The 26,707-nt window shown below is 36.0% G+C and overlaps 2 protein-coding genes across 3 annotated transcripts; one reads left to right on the top strand and one right to left on the bottom strand.

The window, feature by feature from the left end:
- The first annotated feature begins 1,166 nt into the window (after positions 1 to 1,166).
- P5CS (pyrroline-5-carboxylate synthetase) lies at positions 1,167 to 19,397 on the top strand. Of its 2 annotated transcripts, NM_001281205.1 has the most exon segments (27): positions 1,231 to 1,343; positions 2,856 to 2,927; positions 3,039 to 3,142; positions 3,560 to 3,662; positions 3,855 to 3,990; positions 3,992 to 3,994; positions 3,997 to 4,016; positions 4,975 to 5,252; positions 6,130 to 6,280; positions 6,445 to 6,609; positions 6,876 to 6,953; positions 7,133 to 7,222; positions 8,457 to 8,531; positions 8,534 to 8,539; positions 8,541 to 8,543; positions 8,684 to 8,770; positions 8,881 to 8,977; positions 9,117 to 9,220; positions 13,597 to 13,672; positions 17,111 to 17,261; positions 17,349 to 17,417; positions 17,681 to 17,743; positions 17,746 to 17,747; positions 17,839 to 17,844; positions 17,846 to 17,909; positions 19,165 to 19,214; positions 19,217 to 19,397. In NM_001281205.1, coding segments are annotated over 27 exon segments (2,277 nt in total). In that variant the 5' UTR covers positions 1,231 to 1,277; the 3' UTR covers positions 19,375 to 19,397.
- Positions 19,398 to 22,370: 2,973 nt separating this feature from the next.
- Positions 22,371 to 25,046, bottom strand: LOC100266772 (uncharacterized protein At2g39795, mitochondrial). The gene is made up of 3 exons (XM_002282338.4): positions 24,502 to 25,046; positions 22,882 to 23,219; positions 22,371 to 22,787 (listed from the first exon to the last, which is right to left on the bottom strand). Exons 1-3 carry the CDS (start codon positions 24,763 to 24,765, stop codon positions 22,628 to 22,630), a joined length of 762 nt encoding a protein of 253 aa, XP_002282374.1. The 5' UTR covers positions 24,766 to 25,046; the 3' UTR covers positions 22,371 to 22,627.
- Between the last annotated feature and the right edge of the window lie 1,661 nt (positions 25,047 to 26,707).

The raw sequence follows: 26,707 nt of genomic DNA, 5'->3' as shown, positions 1-26,707 counted from the left end.
AACTTTCGGATGAAGTATTAGAACGGAAATATCCATTAGATAATGAACTATTGGTTCTAAGCCATCTATGAGGATGAATCAACATACCCCGCATTGACTTTCGAAAAATCAGAAAATGCGGAGATATCAGGGCAAAATTTGAGTGAATTATTCGAAATATTTCAAAATAGATAACTTATAAAATAATTTATAAATTAATTTGATTTGATGATTTAAAATAACTTATAAATTAATTTTATCAAATAATCTTAATACTTAAAATAACAATTAACTAATAAATTTTAAGTTAATAACTTAAATATAATTTAACTTAAAATCAAATTAATTCATTAAATAATAAGTATTAAGTTTTATCAAACACTCATTTTGTATGGACTTGTTATACAAATCATCCTTTAGGTGATCTATCATTAAATTTGAGAATAACATTATTACGTGTATTTAAGACTTGTATTTGAATGAGTAAATGTTTTGAAACTTATTTATTTCATTAAATAAACTATTAAATAATAATAAAAAAATCATAGTTAATTCCACGTATTATTAGGTTGATATTTTTGTAAATCAAGAGTGTTTGAATTAAATAATAAATAACTCATCCCCAAATTTGGTAAATAAGCATATTTTATATTTTATATTTTTTAATAAAATATATTTTTCTTAATAGAAAAAATTCGCATATATGGCACTTGGCATAAAATATAATGGTATAATGGTATGATCGCATATATTTTTTTATTAATAGAAATTAAAATCGTAAACACTGTATTTTTTAAATAATTTAGAAGATAAATTATTAAATTTGGAATATCAGTCCAAAAAATAAAATATGTGGCAGAACGTCAATTTAGCCTAAAGTATTAATTAGTAAATGCACACGTAATTCCGTGGCGGACCGTTCTTGATAAACCAGGACGACGACGTTGCTATGAACCACAGACACGAGTCGAGAGTAGACAATGAGTGGGATGAGCTGGCATCCTTTGAGCCGCTATTTACTTTACAGACAATCCACATGCCCAGGCAACACCACCGCCGCCGTGAACCCTTGCTGGACGTGGGCTCCGCTATGTTTTATTTCTGAATGACGAAAACACCCTTTCTACATTCGTGGCGCGTAATCATTGGGTGTAGCCCGGTGATATTCAACAGTTTCATCAGGCGACTTGATATAAATGCGTGTAAAAACTGATCTTCGAAGTCGTATCATTTTGAGCCCTGCCGCTACCGAGTGGCGACGTTTACCGGACTGAGTCGAACGATTTGGACACGCTCCGATGCACATGGACGCCATGGATCCAACTCGAGCTTTTGTCAAGGACGTTAAGCGTCTCGTAATCAAGGTTTTAGCTAGCAGAGTTTTTTCTTCTTGCTGCGTTTTTTTTTCTCATAAACCCTAGTGTTCTGATGCGAAGTTTTGAATTTATTGAACAGTCATAATGTTTGAAATTTTAAGTAATTTTTTTGATTTTGATGTTCTGATTCAAATGCATTCCAAGGTTGACTCTGTCTTGCTCTTACTTTTTCGAGTTTGAGCTTGTGTTTACCGATTTGAGATGATTGTGAGCTCCCTTTGGTTGCTGAGACAATGCAGGAAAAGGAAAGAAAAGAGGTCAAATTTGACACTCTTCTAGTCCTCATATGAATGCTTGGTTTGTTGAGGTTGACTGAGCTGGATGTGATATCCCCGCTAATGTAGTGGCCTAAGGGCATTGCTCTGTTCATTGAGGGTTTTTCTGGGAATTTAATTTCACTTTTGTAGTTTATTGTCAATTACTTCCTCATTTCTCATTTATTCATAGACATAAACGTAGATAAGTTCCCCCTTGTACGTATAGACCTGTTCATTCATGTACGTGTATGGGTGTATTATAGATACAGATATATTCATATCTTTTAATCCAAACACAAACGAAAAGGGAAAAGGAAAACATTTTGCATACTTTGTACCATTTCTGTTTCTCTTTATCTTTTTGTTTTTGTTTTTTTTTCCTTCCCATGCAGGACCAAATGCCTTCTTTTACTGTCATTTCTGTTTTATGCTTTATAGTAACAATTACTAAAGAAGCAACGGTTCATTCTATATATATATATATATATCATCATTTTTTTTTTATATATTTGGAGTGAGAACAACTCAACAACCAATGATGTAGGGTCTGTTCTGTAGCATTTATATTTACCATTTTTCTAGTTTAGCTTTATTGATCTGATTTCATGTATATGTGTGTACCTATTTTTTGATAGGCCATGTGTACAAAAAAAATTACATATTTTCATATATATATATATACATATACACAAACACATGGGATTAGCTATAGTAAATTTGTGTTTACATTAATATTTTTGGAAATGGTAACAACTAAAAATGAACATCTCAGGGCCCACCTTCAATAGTTTCTGTTTCTCTTTTGGGTTTTAAAAAACAATTTCCAAAGAATTGAAACTTTTCAAGGGGCCAAATACAACAGCAAACATCACAGTTGCAGATGGTGTTCACTGCTGTACCATTTCTGCACACCTTGTTGTGCCCAGTTATTTGACCATTTTCATTGATAATGGACTATCATAAAATGTCTGAAATTTTAATCTCAGGCAATATTTGGTTGCGTTGGTTAACAACCCTAACTGTTGGATTTTTTTGTTTTAACCTTAGATTTTTAGACATTAATAATCTTTGATTTCTCAGTGGGTTTGTCATTGAAGTGAAAACTGTCAAAATGTTTCCTACTTTTACTTCTTTCCTTGGTTTCTTACCATAAAAATACTAAATTTGGATCTTTATATGCACTGCCAACTAAAAAAATTGATACTTTGGTGTGTTTGCTGATTTTGTGCTTTGGTTATTAAAGTTTGGGACTGCTGTTGTCACTCGGTCTGATGGAAGATTAGCACTCGGAAGACTAGGTGCACTTTGTGAGCAGGTATGTTAGGCTTGGCTTAAAAAATTATTTTGCCTTAGGGTATATTGGTATTTCTGTTCTGTTTATTTATTGAATTTGACATGCTTTCAATTTAAAATGTTGAAAATGCAGATCAAAGAATTGAACTCTCAAGGATATCAGGTCATTGTGGTCACATCAGGTGCTGTTGGCCTTGGTCGCCAAAGGCTTAGATACAGGAGTTTACTCAACAGCAGGTTTTACAATTTCCTTTCTGCCTTGATATCATATATGTATTTCTTAATTTTTTTTTTCTTTGCCAGTGAGTATATGTTATTGTTAAGTACCTTCTCTTCAATTGATCTGAAGGTGTTAATATTCCCTTAACTTGGCACAAGTTGTTGGCATCATTACTCATGTTACTTCACAGAAGGAACTCTTTGGATGCTTGTGCAGGCAGCAACCTGAGACATTGATGTTTCTTCTTGGATGTTATATGAGGCTGAATGCTAGATTTGGTTGCTAGCTGTTTCTTTAATATCTTTAAAAATATCTTTTAAACAAAAAAATGGACAAACAATTTTCGACCTTTATATGTTTCAATTAATGTGAAAGTTTCTATTCTCATGTTATTGAGATTTGACTACATATTTGGTTGTGCTGATGTCTCGCAGCTTTGCTGATCTCCAAAAACCACAAGCTGAGCTTGATGGTAAGGCGTGTGCAGCTGTTGGACAAAATAACCTTATGGCTCTCTATGACACATTATTTAGCCAGGTAAAGCACATAATTTGCTTTTTATCTGTTCTGTGAGTACAGGGGATTGATTTGTATTTTGTCTTCGATTATCTACTAATGCGCCCCTTGCTAGTTGGTTCTGTTGGTTGATGTTTTCAATACACATGTCATTCTCTACTCTTTTAATTTTTGAATCTAATGCCCTCTTTTTTTAATTTTCTTTATATCCAGCTGGATGTGACATCAGCTCAGCTTCTTGTGACTGATAATGATTTTAGGGATGAAGCTTTCCGAAATCAACTTACTCAAACAGTGGATTCATTGTTAGCTTTGAGGGTTATTCCTATATTTAATGAAAATGATGCTGTAAGTACAAGGAAAGCTCCATATGAGGTATGTTAGTCTTCTTTGGTTTGCTTATTTTCATTGCGGAGAGGTTAAATTTACTCATTAATTTTTTTAACTTTTTTTTTACATGAATGAATATTTTTCTTTTGGCATGCCTTCATTGACTAATTTTTTATGAGTCACAAACATGTTGTTTCTCTGTCATTAGTTGAACATGAGAAACGGAAGACTACAATGGTTCAAAGAACTCCCACTGCTCTCAGATATGGGGTTTAGGAAACCTAAGACTTCTGCTTCTTTTTTTTTTTTAGTAGTGTTTGGAGCACTGAATAACCTCTTCTTTGACTCTTGCTTTAAGGTCTGTGTCATAACTGCTTTGCAAACTAATTCATGGTTGAGACACATGTAATCCATCAAAAGAATATAAAGAAAAAAGGAAAATAATGAAATCAATCAATTATGGTATTGAGTTAGAGGTAAGTTTTTTTTAATAGCAGAATAAGTGCTAGATGCAAATTTATAATCTATTGAAATTAAATTTAAGTCAACTATATCTTTGGAGTCTTTTTATCAAACTTGATCATACCATTGATACTACAGTACATGGATCTTATGTAAATGATCATTTAAATGATGGTCTTTGGAAAGTTATTTAATGGCTTCTATTTGATTGAGGTTTTAGTGAGAAGGGTACTTAAATCTTTCTAATTTCTTTGGTCTATTTCCACCTTTCTCTTCTAGTCTATATTTAACCACACAGGCTTTGCTATTTAAGGAATGGGAAATAGGTGTGGACCAATAATGCCTTTTTCTTCAAGTCTATATTCCACTGTTCTGTATTTAAGGAATTGGAGTAGGAATAGGGCATTTAGGTCTTTCTACGTCCAACATAATTATTATTGGAAGGTCCTTTTAAATCCTGTCCTATGCTCTTAGTTTCATTGAATCCTGAAATTTATTTATCTTGATCCACCCCTGTCTGATTATATTAACTCTTTTGCAGGATTCTTCGGGAATATTTTGGGATAATGACAGTTTAGCAGGCCTACTGGCTTTGCAGCTAAAGGCTGACCTCCTTGTTCTATTGAGCGATGTAGATGGTCTTTATAGTGGCCCTCCTAGTGATCCACGTTCAAAGCTAATCCATACATACTTGGAAAAAGGTCATCAGGGACAGATTACTTTTGGAGACAAGTCGAGGGTTGGAAGAGGGGGTATGACTGCGAAAGTAAAATCTGCAGTTTATTCATCTCAGGCTGGCATTCCTGTTGTTATTACTAGGTATGCTTCTGAGGTACACTTTTTCTCACATTTGGACAGTCAAATTGTGATCTTGGAATGCCTCCTTTAATATCATTCATGAGTTTTATAGATGAACTATAACCTGTTTTTGAATCTTCTTTTTCAACTGCTGAATTTTAATTCAAATACTCCTTCTCCATCTTTACTTGCTCCATCAGAAATATCTGAAGTTCCCTCCACTTCCTTATCCATTGGTGTCACAGTAATTGCAAAGCATCTTTTGCAAGTAATGACATAAAACGCTCTCAAAAAGGAATTGTTAATGAACTTAAATCCTTGCCCTTCAATTAAGTGTCTTGTGATGGGTATTTTATACCAACATCCTAGACATTTAGACCTTAGGATCCACTGCCAACACCTCTGCCTGGAGTCATTAAAGAGAATTTGAACAGCTCTTGAGCCAGGCAAATCACTGATAGAAATACTAAAATAGTAGCAACATTAGTAGGCCCTATAATAAGTTTTTTGACAATATTATTCAGTTAAAATCAAGAAATCCTATTTCTTCAAAATTTTCCGGCGATTTCTTTTATACTAGCCAACTCCTTTTTATTTTTCTAACTTAAAAGTCTCTTTAGCACCTTTTCTTTTCATAATTCTACATATTCCAGCACATTGCATGGATTAGCTGCAAGTGAGAACAAATTGATGTTTGAAAGAGATGTAGTTCTCCATTTATCCCTGTTCTTCTTCTTCTAAAATCCTAAGAGATGATTCCAACTCAAAATTAATGAATCAATAATAGGGATGAGTTATAAGCATTAACCATTAAACCCATGCAGCTCGTGTTTTAGTGCTTTCTGCTTGCTGGTCTTTGATTGATTCTGCACTAAATTCTTTGTCATCTTCTTCAAAGTGGGTATGCTACTGGAAGTATCTTAAAGGTCCTTAATGGGGAGCGTATTGGCACTCTTTTTCATCGAGATGCCTATAAATGGGTACAAGTTAAAGAAGTTGGCGCACGTGAAATGGCAGTTGCAGCAAGGGAAAGTTCCAGGCGGCTTCAGGTAGCATCACATTGCTTTATGGTTATTAACAAATAAGGCTTTATAATATGCCACAAAGTATCCCTATCTCTTTTGCTGATTCTGAAACTTTTTGCTTCAGTAACTTCCTATTTTTATTATTCATCTTAACTGTAGTGAATAATTGAGTAATGCTGTACATATAGGCAATGTCTTCACAAGACAGGAAGAAGATTTTACTGGACATAGCCAATGCACTGGAAACAAATGAAGAACTGATTAAAATTGAAAATGATGCTGATGTTGAGGCAGCACAACTGGCTGGATATGAAAAATCATTGGTTTCAAGGCTGGTTCTAAAGCCTGGAAAGGCAAGACTATTCTGACTACCCGGATTTTGGCTATGCTAGATTAAATCATTTCTTTCTACTCCTTGTGACTTCTTTTTTTTTTTTTTTTTTTCCAACTCTAATTACTCCCTAAAATGTGGTGTTCCTCATGTATAATGCTCTCATAGGACCATAACTCTTCATTTCTCACCTATCAGAAAAAAAAAAAAAAAAAAACTCTTGGTTTCTCAAATCATTTTTGGCACAGATTCTTGTTTCTGAATCTTATCTATGGTTGCATTTTACAGATTTCAAGCCTTGCAAACTCAATTCGTGTGCTTGCAAACATGGAAGAACCAATTGGTCATGTTTTGAAGAGAACTGAGGTAAAGAAAGGGGGGCTTAAGCATGTAATTTCATATGAATTTGAACTTATATGTACATGCACACCTGGTTGTATCTCAGCTATTACTTTCTGGAACAGATTTACATTTTCCAGCAGGAATATTGTCCTTGAGTTAAAACGTTTATCTGTGATGTTTCTGATGCCTGTTCTTGCATCCAGGTTGCAGATGGACTTATCCTAGAGAAGATGTCATGCCCATTAGGTGTGCTCCTAATTGTTTTTGAGTCTCGACCAGATGCTCTGGTACAGGTAATAGGATATATTTCCGGATAAAATTTGGAGCATATTGCATGGTCAGGAGTTGTTGAAGTGGCTGAGTTTGTTTGGTGTTGTACTTGTGCTAGACTGTCATTGTTCTCTTTGTAGCATTCATTGGGTCTTGTGGGTGGAGGATAAAGTAGTAAGTCAACCAAAAGTAGAATATGACAAAAACAACTTACTTTGCAGAAGATCCTTCTTTTTTATTAGGGGAAAAAAATCTCTATTTTATTTGCATTTTCTTTATTGCAAAGCTTGGGGTTGGTGGCGGCTCTAACTTTAATATATGAATGGTTTTATACTTGTAATGTTTCCATGTGCTCATTTGGCACATGCCTTTTTGCCCAATATATTACATGCTTGTTATGTGAAAAATTATATATATTGACTTAACTTCTTTTGGCAGTTTTCAGATTTTAGCTAAAAAAATTACATTTTACTACAAATTTCTACTCTTTCAAAAAAAATTTCAACTTCTCATGTGTCAGTGTATCTCCATTTATTTTGAACCTCAAAATTTAGGTTTAACTTGATAGTTTTTTCATTAGATAGTATGAATGATATCCTCGTCATGATTGTTCCCCACATCACTGTATTAGGAGAATTATATAATTCATTTCGTCTGACATGTTTTATTCTCTTTTATGTGTCCAAGTTCACTGAGATTTCTTTTAACAACATCTGAGACATTGTTTGTGTGAAGCTATGTTCTAGCTGATCAGAGATCCTGATCATTGGTAGATGATCGCATTCATTTATCTAAATACATTTGCTACTGAATGTAATTCTCATACAGATTCTGTTGTGGGGAGCAAGAATATGAGCTTGGAAGCTTATAATATGTTTTTCCCTATTTTATGCTATAAATTGCTTTCTTAAAGCCCCTCTCTGCATGTCTGCATGAATTTTTATTTATTTTTAAATTCTGTGCAAAATTTGATATATAATCCTCTAGTATCATCACTGCAGTGCTTTTAATAAGGTAATTCAGTGAGAATGAGCATCAGTAGGTCAGTTTTGATTGTTTGTGAATTCAATTAATGGTGTTTTTCATTTTTCTCTCTCTTTTATCTGCATTAGCACAAAATTCTTGAACTCATTCAAACTGCTTTATGTCTCATAACTGAGCTATTACATGGAATTAAAGTTGTTTGTTTCTTAATTGTTGTGCTATTTTCCTTATCATTTTAAGTCAACATCATTTTTGGGGGTGTGATTTGAACAGATAGCTTCATTAGCAATCCGAAGTGGGAATGGACTTCTCTTGAAAGGTGGAAAAGAGGCCAAGCGATCTAATGCAATCTTGCACAAGGTTTTCTTTATTAAACTAAGTATTTATGGAAGATAATTGAAGTGCAACATTGGTTTTTATTTTTCTTGGTCTAAATGAGTATTTATGAAAGGTTTTCTTTCATTTTCTGAATCTTATTACTCTTTTTTCTTAAATTTTAGGTTATTACTGAAGCCATTCCAGACAGTGTTGGGAAGAAACTAATTGGACTTGTGACTTCAAGAGAGGAGATCCCTAATCTCCTCAAGGTGAGCTGATGTGCTGAGAATGATCATTGATAGTTAAAAACATTTGAACTTTCAGAATGGTGATATGAAAAATGGATGTTCACACTCAGTATTTTTGTTTTGTGCTCCAGCTTGATGATGTGATCGACCTTGTAATCCCAAGAGGCAGCAATAAACTTGTTTCTCAAATAAAGGATTCAACAAAAATTCCTGTTCTGGGCCATGCTGGTATGATGACAGACTAAACTTAAGATGCTATTTATTTATATAATATCAACAGTATATGCTCAACCTGGTCAAACAATTTTCTTTTTATGGGAAGAACAATGTCTGCATTTAGAATTAAAGATACAGCATTTGCTCTCAGATGGCATCTGCCACGTTTATGTCGACAAGTCTGCTAATATGGATACTGCAAAGCACATCGTATTGGATGCAAAAGTAGATTATCCTGCAGCCTGTAATGCAATGGTAATTTCCATAATCTTTTGACTGATAATGTTAGGTTGAATAATACTTTTGAATAGTGTCCAAATGTTTCAGCCACTTTTTCACAGCATTTTTCTGTTCCTGAGGTGGTTTTGGGAGGGTAAAATAAGTTTGTTAGGAAAGCCGTGTCCAGATTGGGGAAGGCAGTCTCGAGGATTGGTGGAGGACCTCTGAGGATGATTTTGCAAGATTGTAGGACAGTGGAATTCCCAGAGAATGTGGAGAGTAATCCTTCAAAGTTTGCTGTGAAATGGTGGGTGTGAGAATTCAACACTTGCAGTTATGGGTCCTGATCTATCACCTGTGGAATTGACAACCACAACCCCCCAACCCCTGCTTATGGAACTTCAGGGTGTTATAGTTCAGAAAAAAGAGTCCATGTAGGTGAGTGAAGAGTTTCCTTTTGGTTGGTCCAACAAAACATTTGCAGACTCCAATAGGTTTGTGGGCACGAGTAATGACAGGTTTGAGGGGGAGATTTTAGCTTTGCTAAGGAAGATGGCGGCCAACAAAAGGAAGAAGGGTTTAGTCTCTTTAGGAAAAACTAAAGGGGGTCCAATATTCTGAAAGGGAAATGAGAAATTGGAGTGCTTCATGAACAATGATTTGGAAAGACAAAGGAGTAAAGAAGGTAAGGTTGGGTGGGATTTATCTTCAATTGCTCAATGAAGTTAAATATTCCTTCTTGAAATGTCATGGGGGTCAATGGCAGGAACAGGGGAAAGTCATTAAGTTCCTAATCAGATCGCAAAATGCGTATTTGGTCAAGAAACCAAGGAAGAAACTGTGAATAGGGAGTGGTCAGAAGTTTAGGGGCAGGTAGGTTCATGAACTAGGGTGCTTTGGAAGCAGTAGGGGTAGCTGGAGGGTGTGGTTGTCTAGGATGATGAAGTGCTGGAGTTGCTTGATATGGAGATAGAAGCATTTTTAGTTTCCTGCTGCTTCAAATCTTGTGAAGATAACTTCATTTGGGTGTTGTATGCTGTGTATGTTCTTGTGGATGGGAGTGGGCGTGAGAGAGAAGTTTTTTTGGGAAGAATTGGGGGCCATTAGGGGCCTTGGAGGATCCTTGGTGTATGTATGGGGATTTCAATGTGATTAGATTCCTAGTGGAAAGAAGGAATTGTCCTAGAATTTACAGCTATGAGATACTTTCCAGAATTTATGGAGGGGCTGTTCCTGATAGGCTGATAGACCTCCCACTTAATGGTGTTCTTTTACTTGGAGTGGGGTGCTGAATAAATTCTCAATGACATGCCTTGATTGGGTGCTGGTAATGGATGATTGGGAGGATCAGTTATCTAATTTGATGCAAAGGCTGCTGCCATAACCAATGCCAGATCATTCTCTTGTTCTATTAGATTTGGGTTAGTTGAGAAGGGGGCAGAGCCCTTTTCAGTTTGAGAATACATGGCTTAAGATGGAAGGGTTTTAGAGACATGGTTTTGTACCTAGTAGCAAAGTAATGAGTTTCATGGCTCTTATGGTTTTATTCTGGCATCAAATTTGAAATCTTTGCAGCAGACTGTAAAATCTAGGAACATAGGGGTCATTGGGAATGTAGCAACTAAAAGGGTTGTGCATTGGAGAAAATTGGTTCTTTTGATGGCAAAGAGAGGGAAGGACTGGTGTCCTGGAAGGTCAGAAGGCTAGAAGGGTGGCGTTGGAAGGGTTTTATCATTGGTCAGCTCTATGAGAAACATGATAGAGATGAAGAGAGTTATGGTTGAGGAGGGGTGATGAAATTGCTCAGTATTTGGCTAATACCCATTGTTGGAGAAACTTCATTGGGAGGTTGAGAGTGAATGTAGAGTGGGTTTGGAGAAATCTGAGATTTTGGAAAGGGTAGTGAATTATTTCTGCTTCTCTTATTGGAAGTAGGACATTTGGAGACCATGAATAAAAGGTTTGTCCTTTAACCCTATGGATAGAGAAGACTTAAGTGGGTTATAGGAGCTTTCCAAAGGAAGAAATTTTTGCAGAAAGGAGAGGTGGGGAATTTGAGGGATTAAAGCCTATTAGCCTTGTGTGGAGCTTCTATAAGATTATAGCTATGGTGTTGGCTAACAGGTTGGAAAAAAGTATGTGGGAAAGTGATCTTAGACTCTCCAAATGCCTTTATGGAAGGAAGGAAATTCTTAAATGCAACTCTTATGGCCAATCAAGCCGTTAACTCAGGGTTTAGGAGTGTAGAGGAGATTTTTTATTTGGCAGTGGCTAACAGGTTGGAAAAAAGCAGGTGGGAAAGTGATCTTAGACTCTCCAAATGCCTTTATGGAAGGAAGGAAATTCTTAAATGCAACTCTTATTGCCAATCAAGCCATTAACTCAGGGTTTAGGAGTGTAGAGGAGATTTTTTATTTGGCAGTGGTTCATAAAATGAGCTTAGGGCAAAAGTGAATTGATTGGATTCAGTAGTGCATCTCAACAGGCAGGCTTTTTGATTTGGTGAAAAGAACTCTTTTGGGTTCCCCCCCCACCCTAAAATACAAGGGGTTTAAGACAAGGGAATTCCCTTTCCCCTTCTTTATTTGTTTTAGTGATGGAAGCCCTTAGTGTTTTGTTGAGAAGGGTAGAGGAGGGAGGATTTGTTTTTGAGTTTTAAGTTAGGAGGTAAGGGAGGAAAGGCAATGGAAGTTTCCACCTTCATTTCACTGATGACACCATCATTTTTTGTGCAATTGCTACTGATCAATCGACTTTTTAAAGTTGGCTTCTTCTTTGATTTGAGGCTTCTTCAAGTTCAAAAGTTAATATGGAAAAAAGTGTATTAATTCCTATGGGGAATGTGGAGGAGCTTGTTTCTTTGTTGGGTTGTGGGGTGGGGAAGCTTCCTAATACCCACCTGGGCTCATAATTGGGAGCTTCTTTCAAGGCTTCAATAGTTTGGAAGTGTTAGCAACTCTCACTTTGCTAAAAAGCTTTTCCAGCTTGCCTATTTTCTTCATGTCACTGTTCATTATCCTTAGGGTGGTGGTGACCATAAAGTTGAAAAAAATCTCATGGGATCTTCTGTTGTGTGAGGAGCTTTTGAGAACCCTCATCTAGTTAACTGGGTTGCATGGGGGATTGGCATCAAAGTCTTGTCTTCTCTAAATAAAGCCTGATTCAGTAAGTGGAGTTGGAAATTTGCCCTAGAGAGGGATCTTTTGTGGAGACGTGTGATTATGAGAAAATTTGGAGAGGTCTTGGGAGGGTGGTGTTCTCATCTAAGGAGGGGGAGTTTCAGAGTTGAGTTATGGAAGTTGATGAGAAGAGTTTGGGATGCTTTTGAGGTCTAAACCAAATTTATACTTGGCAATAGGAAGAAAATCATATTGGCAAGATGCTTAGTATGGGAATTTGCCTTTGAAAGATTGCTTTTCCTTTCTTTTATCTTTTGCACTTGATAAGGATGCATGAGTGGCTGATGTTTATGAGGTGGTAGGAGAGCAGAGTTTGGAACCCTTGCTTCTTAATCCATTTCCAAGATTGGGAATTGGATAGTGCTGAGGCTTTGCTTTAGGCGGCTTTATATGATGGGAAGGCCTAGTGAGAGTGAAAAAGAGGATAAGCTGGTTTGGGAGGCTAATAAGAAGAGGTGCTTTTCATAAGATCACTCTATTCTGAACTGGAGTTGGATGGAGAGGTGGCTTTCCCCTCAAAAGAAGTATGAGGCTCTTGAGATCCTTTGAAGGCGTGCCTTTCTGCACGGGAGGCAGCTTGAGGTAGGATCATAACTTTGGATCAACACAAAAAAAGAGGTTGGATTCTGGTGAATTGCTGCTTTATGTGTAATTATAAGGAAGAGTCAGCTTATCATATATGCTTATACATTGTGAGAAATCCAACGGCTTTGGCATCTTTTGTTCTCTCTTTTTGACGTCTCTAGGATGCTCCTCTCATCTGTGAAAGAGTTGTTAAAAATGAAGAGAAGCATAGTGTACAGTTTTTTATGCCTGTTTTGGACAATTTGGTTGGAAAGTAATGGAAGATCTGTTGAAGGTGTGGACTGGTCATATCTATCACTAGAACTTCCCCTCATGTGCACTCTTGTCCATTGGTCTCATTGGCCTCTTCAAGCTGGTCATGCTTCTAAGCCAGATTTTATTGATTGTTGAGTTGTAAATAGTGGTTGGGTGTCTATTGACATTATTATTATTATTTTGCTCTTCTCCACCTATTGTCACCCTTGGTATACCCCTGCTCTCCCCCTACCTGCTTCTTTTGTTAGGTGCTTTTTATTTAATTCTTTCTTTGCATATCAAAAAATGAAAAAAATAAATAAATAAAAGAATTGACTTTGTCCAACCCTGGATATTCTTTGCTGGTTCATGTCTTAGCACAGTGACTTATCCTGTTCCCTTTTTTATTTGCAGGAAACACTTCTTGTACACAAGGATTTAGTGCAGACTGGTGGCCTCAATCAGCTTATCGTAGAGCTCCGCAATGAAGGTGGGGCATTCTGCATAAATAAAGAACTTCTATTTTACCTGTAGTATTTTAAGTTTTAAATTTCTTACCTTTTGTTTTACTTCTCTCTCTGTTTTCCATTTTTCTTGGGTTTGGTGTTGGTGATGGAGCAGGCTCGTACTTTATTGTCATTTCTCTTACTATGTTTAAATTTTTTTTCATAATTTGTAAACTAGGACAGTCTAGTTGGATTTTGCTGTCTAGTAATTTTCCTTATGCAAAGTAGAGTCCTACATAAAATTTTATCACTGTAGTAGGAATGGTATCAAGTGCCAGCACTTCATAGATCTTAAATAGTCTGACAAAAGATTTTGTACAAGTTGATTGGATAGCTGGAATAATAATATGTGAGTACTTCTACCAAGTTAGGAGAACCCAATAGTTGAAATGAATCAGGAACCAGATGACGTAGAAAATCTTAGTTACGTTACTCCTGGAGCTTAGTTGTATGTCCTTATTATTTAGGCACAACATCAATTACCTTTAATTGCCTTCATAGTATGTTTATTGTCATTTTTTATTTATTTTGCGACTGTTATTGTCCTCTTTAAGGATGTTTTGGGATTAGATTGTTGTGCACAGTGTGCCAGTTGGTGAGTGATGCTGTTGCTAAGTTCTATCCATTTATTCAACAGAAACTGCAACCTTTGTGTCAATTTATGCACATATATGTTCAAATAGGTAATGAGTTTGGCTCCTATATAAGTTATTCATGTGGTTAATATCCTTTTCTATAAGCATAAATCTCTTTATCACCTCTTTTCTTTTTTCAACAAAAAAGAAAAAAATAAAAATAAAGGTGGAGTTATCTTTATCCTGTCTATTATTAGGTGCAAGTTGTTATCCCTCCACTCAGCCATTTATTTTTTGATAAGCAAACACATATATTAGCAAAAGGCAAAACGCCGCAAAGCATACAGGAAGTATACGAGGCGACGGGGGCCTCACAAGCTTACCAAAGAAACAACAAAAAACCAACCAACCCTTAACTGGAGGCTATCCACTCCAGGAAACCTATAAGGGAGCGAGACTCCGCACCACTATACAATTTTGCCCACCCCCACAGATTACAAACAAAAGAATTCTTAACTTTCTGTATAGCTAACTCCCCCCCCCCGAATGCTAATCTATTCCTCTCCTTCCAAACCGTCCAAAAAATAAATAACGGTATGGATCTCCAAATTTTCTCCCTCTTTTTTCCCACAAAAGAATCCTTCCAGCTGACAATCACCTCCTTTACAGTTTCTGGAAAGACCCATTGGGCTCCAACTAAGCCAAGAACTATCCCCCATAACACTCTAGCCACTGTACAATGTATAAGAAGATGGTTGACGTTTTCCTCATCCAAACCACATAAATAGCAGCGATTAGGAAGCTGCCACCCTCTCTTTTGTAGCCTATCAAGCGTGAGAACCCTCCCCCAAGTAGCTTCCCACGCAAAAAACACTAGCTTGGAAGGAACATTCTCCACCCAAAGGCCCTTTTTGGGAAAGAGCAGGGTACTATGGCTGATCAGCAGCTCATACGCTTCCTTCACTTCAAACTTCCCATTTTTCCCCCCCTTCCAAAGTGCCAAGTCCTCCTCCAAGGTGATTCTTTGACTCCTTATGATTTGTAGCAATTCATCAACCATGTTCAGCTCCCAATCATTGAAGCCCCTAGAAAACCTTAAGTTCCAACTTCCTTGATCAGAATTGTAGTCCCATAACTCCCCCACAGTGGCACTCCTTTGGGCAGCCACATTGAAGAGTTGAGGGAACCTATGAGCCAACTCCACCTCCCCACAACAAGGGTCCTTCCAAAACCTGATTTTGGTGCCTTTTCCGACCTTAAAATTCATTTTGTCCCAACACCAATCAGCTTCTTTCATGATCTCCTTCCAAACTCCAACCCCAAAAGCTCCATTTACCTTCTTAGTCCTCCACCCAAGTTCCTCTTGCCCATATTTTGCCACAAGGACACGTTTCCACATCTCCTCCTTAGCATTAGCAAATCTCCACACCCATTTTCCAAGAAGGGCTTTGTTCAAAGGGACTAACTTCCTCAACCCCAGTCCCCCCTTCTCCTTACCCACGCACACCCTCTCCCAATTGACAAGGTGGGCTTTTCTTTCCGTGCTTCCCCCTCCCCACAAAAAGTCTCTTTGCAACTTTTCTAGTCTTCTTGCCACTACCCTAGGCATACGGAAGAGAGACATCTGATATAGCGGCATGCTAGCCAGAGTACTCTTTATGAGTGCAATTCTTCCGCCCTTTGATATGTATTGCCGCTTCCAGAGGGCCAGCTTCCACCTCATCCTTTCCTCCACCCCATCCCACACGCTCACAGCCTTATTGGGCGCACCTAGGGGCAGTCCCAGATAAGTTGAAGGCAACTGACCTACCTTGCAACCCAACTCCACAGCCATCTCAAGAATTTCCTCCACCTCCCCTACCGGAATGATCTCACTTTTGGCCAAATTTATCCTCAGCCCTGAAGCAGCTTCATACCAACATAAAATCCAGCTCAAAAATGTCATATCATCTTTCCACTCAGCCATTTATTGAACAATGATGATGCTTATTTATCAATTCATTAGTGTCCAAATGTTCCATTGAGTAAATGACTCCAAACTTCTTGGTGTCCCTGGAGAATGAATCCAATCTCATTTAGCCTCATGCCATTATATAATGCCCCAACCATTAAATTTTTAGTACTGTCTCACTTTGAAACAATCTTCAAATAAATTTGCTTCAGAGCTTTGTTGATCACCTTCAAGTCAGGAGAGTCTAACATCAGGTTAAGCTTGATTGGCTAAGATGATTTATTTTCATATTATAGTCTGTTACTTAGATCACTTATTGTCATATTGTTGTCTCTTATTTATTGGACACCTTGGTTTTGTTGGGGTATGCATGTGAAATTTTGATATATTAGTTATGTTCAATATAAATCCTTCCACCTCAAAGAAGTGGGCTACTTCATTTTGTTATTCTACCCTGTACCAGTCTGTTCCTTTCTTCACTTCAAATTTAACATCGTAGTACAAATTTTCAGGCAACTGAAGTGTTTGGATTTGGACTTCTTTTTAGCATTTTCAGTATTTCAAATGTTCTTCAATGAAACTCTGCATCTGTTTTGAAATTTTAACCTCCTGTTTCAACTTTAAGATTGATACGATGGCTTAGCCAGTGCTTGCAATCTTGGATAATTGTATGAGCCTCTAAAGAAACAGAGTTTTTGGGACATCCTCGTTCCAGTTTGGTCCTTCCGATGGAATATATTTAACTACATATTCTCTATTTGGTATTCACTATCTTAAAATTGTGCTGCATATCCTAGGCTTATGTATATTCTTCTAGCCACATTTGAGGGCTTATTTAGTAAAATAAACCATCAGAAAGATCTAAAGAATGGCTTGCTGATGAGCATCTATTTCAGGGGTTACTTTATATGGTGGACCAAGGGCAAGTGCCTTGCTGAATCTTCCAGAGGCTCACTCTTTTCATCATGAGTATAATTCAATGGCTTGCACTGTTGAGATTGTTGATGATGTACATTCTGCCATTGATCATATTCACCGACATGGAAGGCACTCTCTTTCACCCTTGCTCTCCCTCATCCATATTGGATAATATATGTATGTAGAGATGTCTCATTTGTCTTCTCTTCTTGCCAGTGCACACACCGATTGCATCATTGCAGAAGACCTTGAAGTTGCTGAAGTGTTTTTGCGCCAAGTTGATAGGTAAGAATGTGCTCAGTGTTAATTATCTTATCCTAGAAAACCAGTGTCATTTTGTTCCATTACCTCCAAAGTTTGGTAGTTTTGGTCATTCATGTTATAAGAACCACAGGACGTGCAATTGTGGTAGCCAGTTTACTCCTTGATACAGAACCTTCCCTGTATTTTACTTCCAGAATGTTAGCTTTTTAAATATACGCAATGCTGTTGTCTTTCACATCTTGTTTACATTGGTAGCAAGTAATGTGGTTTGTGTATATTGGCAGTGCTGCTGTCTTTCACAATGCTAGCACAAGATTTTGTGATGGGGCTCGTTTTGGACTTGGGGCCGAGGTATGTTTCAATTACCACGTTTATTGGACATTAATCCATGTGGTTGAGGTCCTTACCCCTGATGGTTTTCATTTTTCTTAATGCTGAATAGGTTGGAATAAGTACAAGTAGGATTCATGCTCGAGGTCCAGTCGGAGTTGAAGGATTGTTAACAACAAGATGGTATGCAACCTGCAACATGTTCCTTGGTTTTCTCTTAAGTTTTAAATTATGCCTTCTTATAGAAAAAATGTCAGCCTTTGTTTACATGAGCACCCTCAATGAGATTCACTTTTCTTTTCTTTTCTTCTTTCCAAAAATTGCATTTTATGGATAACTTAGGAAATTAATGCTTTTTCTTCCTTTTTTTCTTAATTTCTTAATTTTGAAAAGGGGCATTATAGATGCTATGCATTTTTGTTGTGCATCTGGCTTAAAAACTCATCTAGTATGATCGTAGAACATGAATATGATTAGAAGCAATCAGTTGAAGTAATAGATCAAGTAGCACTTGAGTGGTATGTTGCCTAGTAACAAACTGTAGAACTCGAAGACTTTTCTTTTTTAAAGGTTGATTCATTTTATCACTGTAAGAATAAAGGACCAAAATGAATACTATGATGTAGGATGGCTGTACATAACCCTATACCTTTTACCTTTCTGGAACAAATATAGAGTCTTTTGATTCTTTGGATTTCAAAAGATGAATTTGTTTTGCACAAATCTAAATTCTGTTGGTTCATCTGACTAATATTGGGGGAACACCAAGATTTGGTTGTGAATCTCTAATTACTGATGACTCTCTGTCATTATCAAAGTTGAAGTTCTTCTGGATCATCGCTGTAGCCTCCCTAAGCTATATTTGAAACTACTGCATGAAACAATGCCAACTTATCTTCCCTTGTATTCCTTCAAGATTTACAAGTTGATAAGATCTGTAATAGTGAAAATTTTAATTCTTAGGTTCTGTAAGGGGTGTTGTTGCATCTGTAAAAGATAATGTGAAAATGAATAAGGACCTATGGACACTGCAAGATTCTTACAGATGAGAAAATGAATAGCTGCATTGCAACTGAAGTTTTAGATAGGAATGTGGGAATGCATGGGATAAATCAAGTTGTACTTGGTTGACTTTGTTCAATAACATGATTTACACTGTCCATGGCGATGGGCCTGATGGCTCCATTTTCTGTTATGATTCCACTCTGAAGCATATATCCACACCTTCAAATTCTATGGGAATTAAAAGGAGTGAGTTTCTTTCCATGGAGCATCCAGGGAAGATCTCGAGTAATATTTTCCTTCCTTAAATTCCAGACAATCCCTTCCACCTGATTCACCCCACCTCCAATTATTCGTCTTTGCTTATCAATGCATGTGAAGAGTTTTATGTTTGGCATGCTGACTTTTAGCTGTTGCTACGCTGTGAAATATGCAGGATTCTCAGAGGAAATGGCCAAGTGGTGAATGGCGATAAAGGGGTTACTTACACCCACAAGGAGCTTACTTTGCAGCCCTAAGCCTATCCCATAGTTTGCTTGGTGGCGATTTATTGAATAATGTAGGATTGGGTACTTTTGATTTCAGTTTTTGTAACGGTAGAAGGGTCAACTGGACCTTGGACCTTAAAGAGGTAATTTATCAATAAAACAATATATGTATCCTATAATAGCTTTTGGTGGTTTCTCTCTCCCTTTTTGTGCTTGACTATCATTGAAGCATTTGTTGAATACGGCCGCATATCACAGCTGCCATATTTAGAATGCATTAGAAGCAGGGGGTTTCCTATTGAAGGATGGGCAGGACCTAAACAATGGCTGGTGACGATTCCCACCCCTACAGAACTTAAGAAAGAGGCTAGCGATAAAACTGGCTTGCATCTTCAGATGTTAATGCCTTTACACGAGGCAGTGCTTGGATCTGATCCTTATCACCCCTAGGACTGATCCTGAGAAACCATTGCAAAGGTCCAAGTTTGGAGCATGTATCATCAGGTCCCCATAAAGAAATCCTCGATCATTGGCATGTTCCTGCACCAAAACTCAGGTACCAACGATAGCAATTTTCACATAGCATGTGCTAGATTTTTTGCGCAAGCACACCTTCTTTCGCTATGCCTGGTGATACACACTTTATATATAGACATAAGTCATAGTTACGATTTAGGAATGAACCAGCATCCCACATACTAGGTAGTTCTTCAACCCATGGCTTCAGCATTGCCACCGGTTTTAGCAATTGCATTCCATGCTCATGCTTTTCTCACTTGTCGCGGTAGTGGCACGGTCCTGCTCATGTCATCTGAGGTCAAGCTCAAAAGCCCGTGCCACCTTTATTAGCCTCGTGGCACCATTGCACGACATCTACTCCATAGTTGTCGAGAATCTTCTGTTTTCTTGCAAGCATTACAACATGCCATGAGTTTCATGCTAGTGTATTGTGGACCTTCCCAAGTGTTATCTGCTTAAAATACAAGCAGTATGTTGCTAGGGCTTCCTCAAATGTGAACGAGTCACATCCTTATGCCACTGGGTGTCATATTCTTATTGTGGCACCAGCCCTTGATTTGTCTTTGCACCAGTGTCAAGTGTTACACCATGCTTCGTGTGAAACCCAGGCTACTGATTATCTAGGCAGCCTGGTGTGTGCCATGTCTCCTCTTAGCCTATATACTTCGATGTAAATTGACCCTTGCATGTCAAACTTTCTTGTCAACCATGGATTTCATTTGTTGCATTGTTAGTCAATGTAAATGTTGGTGATTCCTTCTCTGAAGCATGCATAGTCTATGTTGTGGCCATAGTCGCAACCGATGACATTGCGCTCATGTCATTGTATCATATTCATAAGCATTAGGTTCATGTGTGTGTTAATAAGACTTATCATCGCACCTTACTCATATTCGAGGCTTCATGTTGTGATTTTAGAGTAACTTACCTTGTTACCACCCATGTTGACAAGACTCGTCATTACGCCCTACTCGTATTCAAGGCTTCATGTTGTGCCTTTGGAGTAACTTACTTGAGTCTCACACTTGACAAGACTCATCATCACGCATTACCCATATTCGAGGCTTCATGTGTCTTTGGAGTAGCTAACTCATTGCCACCTGCGTTCATCATCTAGAGTCTCATCCCTCCCTTAAAAGACCTTTTTAAGTTCTTTGCATTCTAATAGAAATAACCTATCCAAATCTCACTTGAATTTTTATCATGCTACACCACCGATGTGGTGAGTTGTGTGGGGAAGTCCATGTGTACCATCGCAATCATGCTAATGCCTAGCACCCAACCGTACACACGATGTGCTATTAGATTTTTGACCAAAAATAATCCATTTAAAAAAAATCAACAAACTAAGTTGAGTTGCAAAATATTTCCTAATTGAGCACATTTTAGTTATGTAAATATTCATGTCATAAAATCGTAATTGATAATTACGGTTTTAAATTATTTTTAAAATGATTAAAATTATAGTAAACAACTATAATTTTAAATTTAAGCTTAATTCCATAATAGTTGACTACAATTTTGAATTTGATTTTAAAATTATAATTATCAACGATTTCAAACTTAAATTTAAAGTTATAGTTATTGATTACCGTTCTGAATTGAACTTAATATATATATATATATATATATATATATATATATATGGTATAATGTTTTTTAAGTGTTAGTTTTTAATCTTTTAGTCTTTTACAAGTTTTTTATTTTTAAAATTGGTTTAATTTTGTTAAAAAAAATGGCATAATTTTCCCAAAACTTGTTCATATTCAAGCCATCTTAATGCCCACCATTTCCATGGAATATAATATATATATATTAAATCAAAGCTCAAACTATAGTTCAAAATCAAGCTTAAAACCATGTTACAAACTATAAATTTAAACTTAAATTTAAAATCGTAATTGATAACTATAATTTTAATTATTTAAAAAAAAATTCAAAACCATAGTTACCCGTTACAATTTTACAAAGACAGGATTGGAATGCAATAAATTGAGAATTATTTTGCTACTAAACTTTAATTTGTGGATTTTTTTTTTAAATGGATCGTTTTTTATCAAAACTCAATGCTATTAAGCCTCTCAAGTACACAGTAACACAAACACCCTCCCTTCTCATGAATAGGGAAAAACAAATTGTGCGATTAATTAACCCTTGAATCTCAAGAATTATGAAAAATAGAAAAATAACAATTCTCCACTTCTCATGAAAATTCTTCATACATTATTATTTGAGAAAGTTGAAAAAATAAAAGGGTAATTTAGTCCGAACCTTATTTTGATGTCCCCTTCCTTCCCGTCAACTTCAATCTCCTCCATCCAAAGAAAATGCAAAATCTTCCGTACACTAGCATGATACCAATACCATCACATCATAATAAAGTAAAACCCACAGATTAGATCCTAAATCTTAATCATTATATGACCACCCATTAGCCTAAAAGTCCCCATTGTACCAGAGACTTAGGGCAGTATCATATCGGCATACAATTCACTTTTACCTCATCCTGTAAGCATCACTCACAGGTTCAAGAAAATATGATGAGCTAGGCCCAATGCCTTCTAGTTATAAGGAAGCAATCCAATATTTGAACAAAAACACAAATGGAAATATTTGGAGAAAAGACACAGCAAAAGAAATGAAACTTAAGTTTCCATTTTAAATCATGAACTTAATCTGTCTGGAATAACAGCTCAACAATCCTGTGGGTTCAATGAGTTCCCCTCCGATAAGTTGTCCCCTCAATAAGTGTTTTTAATAACTAAACATCTTATTCTAAGGTGAGTAAAAGAGATGGTAGTAATGGTAGACTCCAACTTGAAAAGGAAAAATAAACTAATAGTTTAGACCATACAATTTTTTTCTACCAAAACTGTTGTGCCAGGCAAAATTCTAAGCCTCCACAAACTTCTTAAGGTTCTTCAACCACAACAAGTACTCTCTGCTGTCCTTGTTGATCATGTACTCATGCAAGAAATTGGTTGTGCTGGGTTTAATTCCTCTAATCTCCAAATACTTGTGGAAAGCCTTCTGCAGATTCTCATCCAAATCCCTATTGAACAAGGAAAACAGCCGCATTAAAGGGGAAAAGTTAAACCATATAACAAATGATCAACATAAACGTATATTTAACTGAAAAGGCTTACGTGAAGTCAGGCCCCTCATATGCAATTTGCTCCTCAGAAATTTCTGGATTTTTGACTGACAGGGAATCAATTGCAATCTCATCTGCGAAAGCAGTGCAACCAAACTCTAGAAAGGGTCCATTTTTCTTTGAAACACTAACAACCAAAGGGATGCTGGATTGGTTGCCCTTTTCATTATCATCATCATTGTTGTCATCATCACCCTCTCCAGTAACAAGGTCAGGCATGTGAACTTCAACTTTGATGACTTCGCCCTGATACTCTCTTGCTAGTGATATGGTTTGTTGTCCAGGGTTATCTTGAATTTCAAAAGGAAAACCATCTGGAGCCTCTTCATTCTATGAAAAAGAAAATTCCGATCATAACTATCAACTTCTTTAGACAAACACAATCTTATATGATCAGATGTTATAGCAATATTTAAGAAACATTCATACATCAAGGTAATGGTATTAAAAAGTTGTCCACACAAGCAAAATTAACTAAAAGAAAAGAAGTATCCTATAACTGTCTATTAAAACATAGTAGAGTGTGAACTTTCATATCAAATCTTTAACAAAACCAGTAAACTGGTCGGTACAACCAAAAAAACAAAATACTTTCAGCACAAAACTGGGGTTGATCCTAGCAGTGATTATTAACTTGTTGCTGCAGTTCCCTTTTCTATTTTGGGAAGCAAAATAAGTGTACAATACGGGTGATTACAATAGATAAGGCCATAACCCATGTGTGTTGTCGACATTGTACACTCTTAAGGAGAAAAGACTAGTTACCAAAACTTCAGTTTGTGAGCTTATTCATTAGACAGTAAGGGGCTAATAAGAACTGTTAATTAGGGTTTAATTCTCACTGAGTAGTAATCAATCCAATCAACATCGAGGACACTGGGTAATACAAGTTAAACAAATGCCTGAACTCAAATTTTTTTTTTGGATTACCCTGGAACCATTCATGTTTGAGCCCTTGGGACTCTCCACGGGAACCCCAACCTCGGGGTGCTAACTACACCCACCATAACCAGCACAACTACTGGGTAATCAGGGCATTCAACCAAGGCCGTGCACCTCTACCACACATTACAGGACTCCCCCTAGCCAAATGGGCACCCCATCAGGCTACCTGAGCTCAAAAACTATAAATATCCTATTGTAACCAGTGTAAGCAAATAATAAACGATCTAAACAACCAGCTGATGATGCTACAGGACAATCAGCTATCCTTGAGTTCAACTCCAAAATACCACTGGGACTTCAGGATTTGAAAGGGGAAATTCTTTTTCTTTTTAATAATAAAAAACAATCTGTTTCAGAAAATAATCGCTGAAATAGTGTTCGTTCAATTCAAACCATCTGTTTTCGTTTGCAAATATCCTTGAAAAAAAAAAAAAGCAGCCAACTTTGAGGAAAATCTTCCTTCAAACTTCCAAACTTTCAAACAGAAAACCCCAGAACATGTTTTCAAGATCAAAAAGCCACACACAAGTAAGCCTACGACGAAAATCTAACTCTACCATTTATAAAATGCAAAAACAACTTACAAAACACAAGATCAAATTTTTCCTTTGCTTTAATTTCTCAGAATCCAAACATACTATATGAAAAAAGAAAAGGAAAACCCCACCCCATCATGATCGTCGGATTCCTCAGAGTATTTGATCTCTGACTCGAGGACACGAAGAAGATTATCATCCGAACTGGGCCTCTTAGCAGATGAAGAATAGAAGTGAAGCGTCGAAGCAAATGGCCTTAGAGAGGGCTTGTGAAAGAGAGAACCGTGGTAAAGAGCAGTGAACAGAGCAGAGTGGTGATGATTTCTTTGAACCACACGCACCGCAAGAGGCATTACAGATGAAATTGATCTGCGAAGAATGGTTGTGACAGCCATCTTGCTTGCAGAGAATTAGGGTTTTAGAGGTGCTTGGACACGGGAACGCTGATTTAGGGTTTAGGAGGGTTTAGGGTTTTTGGCGTGAAGGGTATATTTATAGGGTTATTTGGTTACATAAAAGCAGCCCTCACCCTTCAAAAACATACAGAGAATCAGGCTAAAATTACCACCCAACGTTTTCCCCCTTTCAGGCTTTCACCACCAATATTTTCAGAACCCAACTGAATATTAAATCGATAAACTTATCGTTTCATGGTGTAGTTATCGAATCGATGCTTGAATTATTGTCGATTAATGACATCATAATTATATAATTGATATATTATTAAGATTAAAATAATTACAAATTTAAACATATTTTATCATTTTTATATCACTCGAATAATATAAAAAAATTATTAAATTTTGTAATTTTAATTTTATTAAATATGTAACTTTTAATTATTAAAATAAAATAAAATTTTATTATTTAAATCCATTTGGATTTCAATAACTACATATTTTACCATTTTCAAAATTATTAGTTTTTATTATAAGTAGATCATATATATATATGATTTTCAGTCTAGTGAATTGGATCATTTATATTTATTTTAATTTTATCCTTTGAGTAATTTTATTTTTACCAAATTACCCCAAGGTTATGTTTTTTTTAATCCAATTGTAAATATTATGTCAGTCATACCCGTGCTCTTTTTTCTCTTGTTTGGACCTGGAAAGTGTGAGAGAAATAAAATAAAGAGAAAAAGTAGAAAAAAATAAAAAATAAAATTAAAATCAATAAATTATTTTTATATAGTACTTTAAACTCATTTCACTCAATTAATTCATCTATATAAAGATTAAATAATTTAAAATATATAAATTTATTATTAATTTTAATTATATTTGACTTTCTTTTATGTTTTTCATAATAGAGTCAAATATAAAAAAATTATTTCATTTAGTTTTTTTTTTCTTTCTTTCCTTAGCAGGGATGGCCGAGGTTGGTTTTTTCGGATACCCGCCCCTAATGGGACGGGATTAAAATTTATTAAATCAGTTTAGGACGGGTATGAGATTTTTTTTTAAACCCGGGGAGGGTTAAGGTATTGTCACATCCCACCCCGTTTACATATAAAATTAATTTAAAATTTTAATTTAATTTAAAATTTAAAATTAATTTAATTTAAAATTTTATTTTACTATTTTTAATATATAGATAATAATAAAATAAGTTATAAAAAATATAATAATTTTATTATTTATAAAATATATTTATTTTAATGTAATTAAAAAATTTTAAAGTAAATTTTTAAAAATAAATAAATAAAAAAAGATAAACTGGGAATTCTCATACCCGTCCCGTCCCATTTAAATTTTTAAATGGGACGGTGATGTAAATTGTTTTTGCTAAACGGGGTAGGGTTGGGATGGGGGCGACCCGTCCCGAACCTGCCCCGTTACCATTCCTATTCTTTAGCCTTTGTTTGGCAAGCCACAAGTTTTCTATGAAATATTTAATATTGCCCTAGAAAAAATCATAATTTCTTTAAGAAAAAAAAATCTAACAATTAATAAAACTAAAAAAATCTTATAACCCTCAATTAAAACATTGAAAGTCAAAATATCGGTCGTCATAAATATCACCTCATTCTAACCATTTCCTTCTTCCGATGAAAGACACTATTAATTGTGGGTATGGTGTGGTCAATTTTTTTAAAGTTATATTCATCAACTTTAATTCTGGACCATCAAAATGAAAATTTATTTCTTATATTATATAAATTAATTATATAGATTTAATGGAAGCCTAGTCTCCATCATTTGTGTGTGTCATATTATATGAATTTTATTATTTATTTTTATTTAAAAAATTAAATAAACAATATTATGTCACGTTTAGGTATAATTCAATTTTTGGAGTTTTGTGACGTGGACTATTGAAAATTATGACTTG

The sequence above is a fragment of the Vitis vinifera genome, chromosome 13, assembly GCF_030704535.1.
Source record: "Vitis vinifera cultivar Pinot Noir 40024 chromosome 13, ASM3070453v1".
NCBI classification, from domain to species: Eukaryota; Viridiplantae; Streptophyta; class Magnoliopsida; order Vitales; family Vitaceae; genus Vitis; species Vitis vinifera.
Note: the sequence above shows the minus strand (reverse complement) of the source record. Positions and strands in the feature narration are given on the sequence as shown.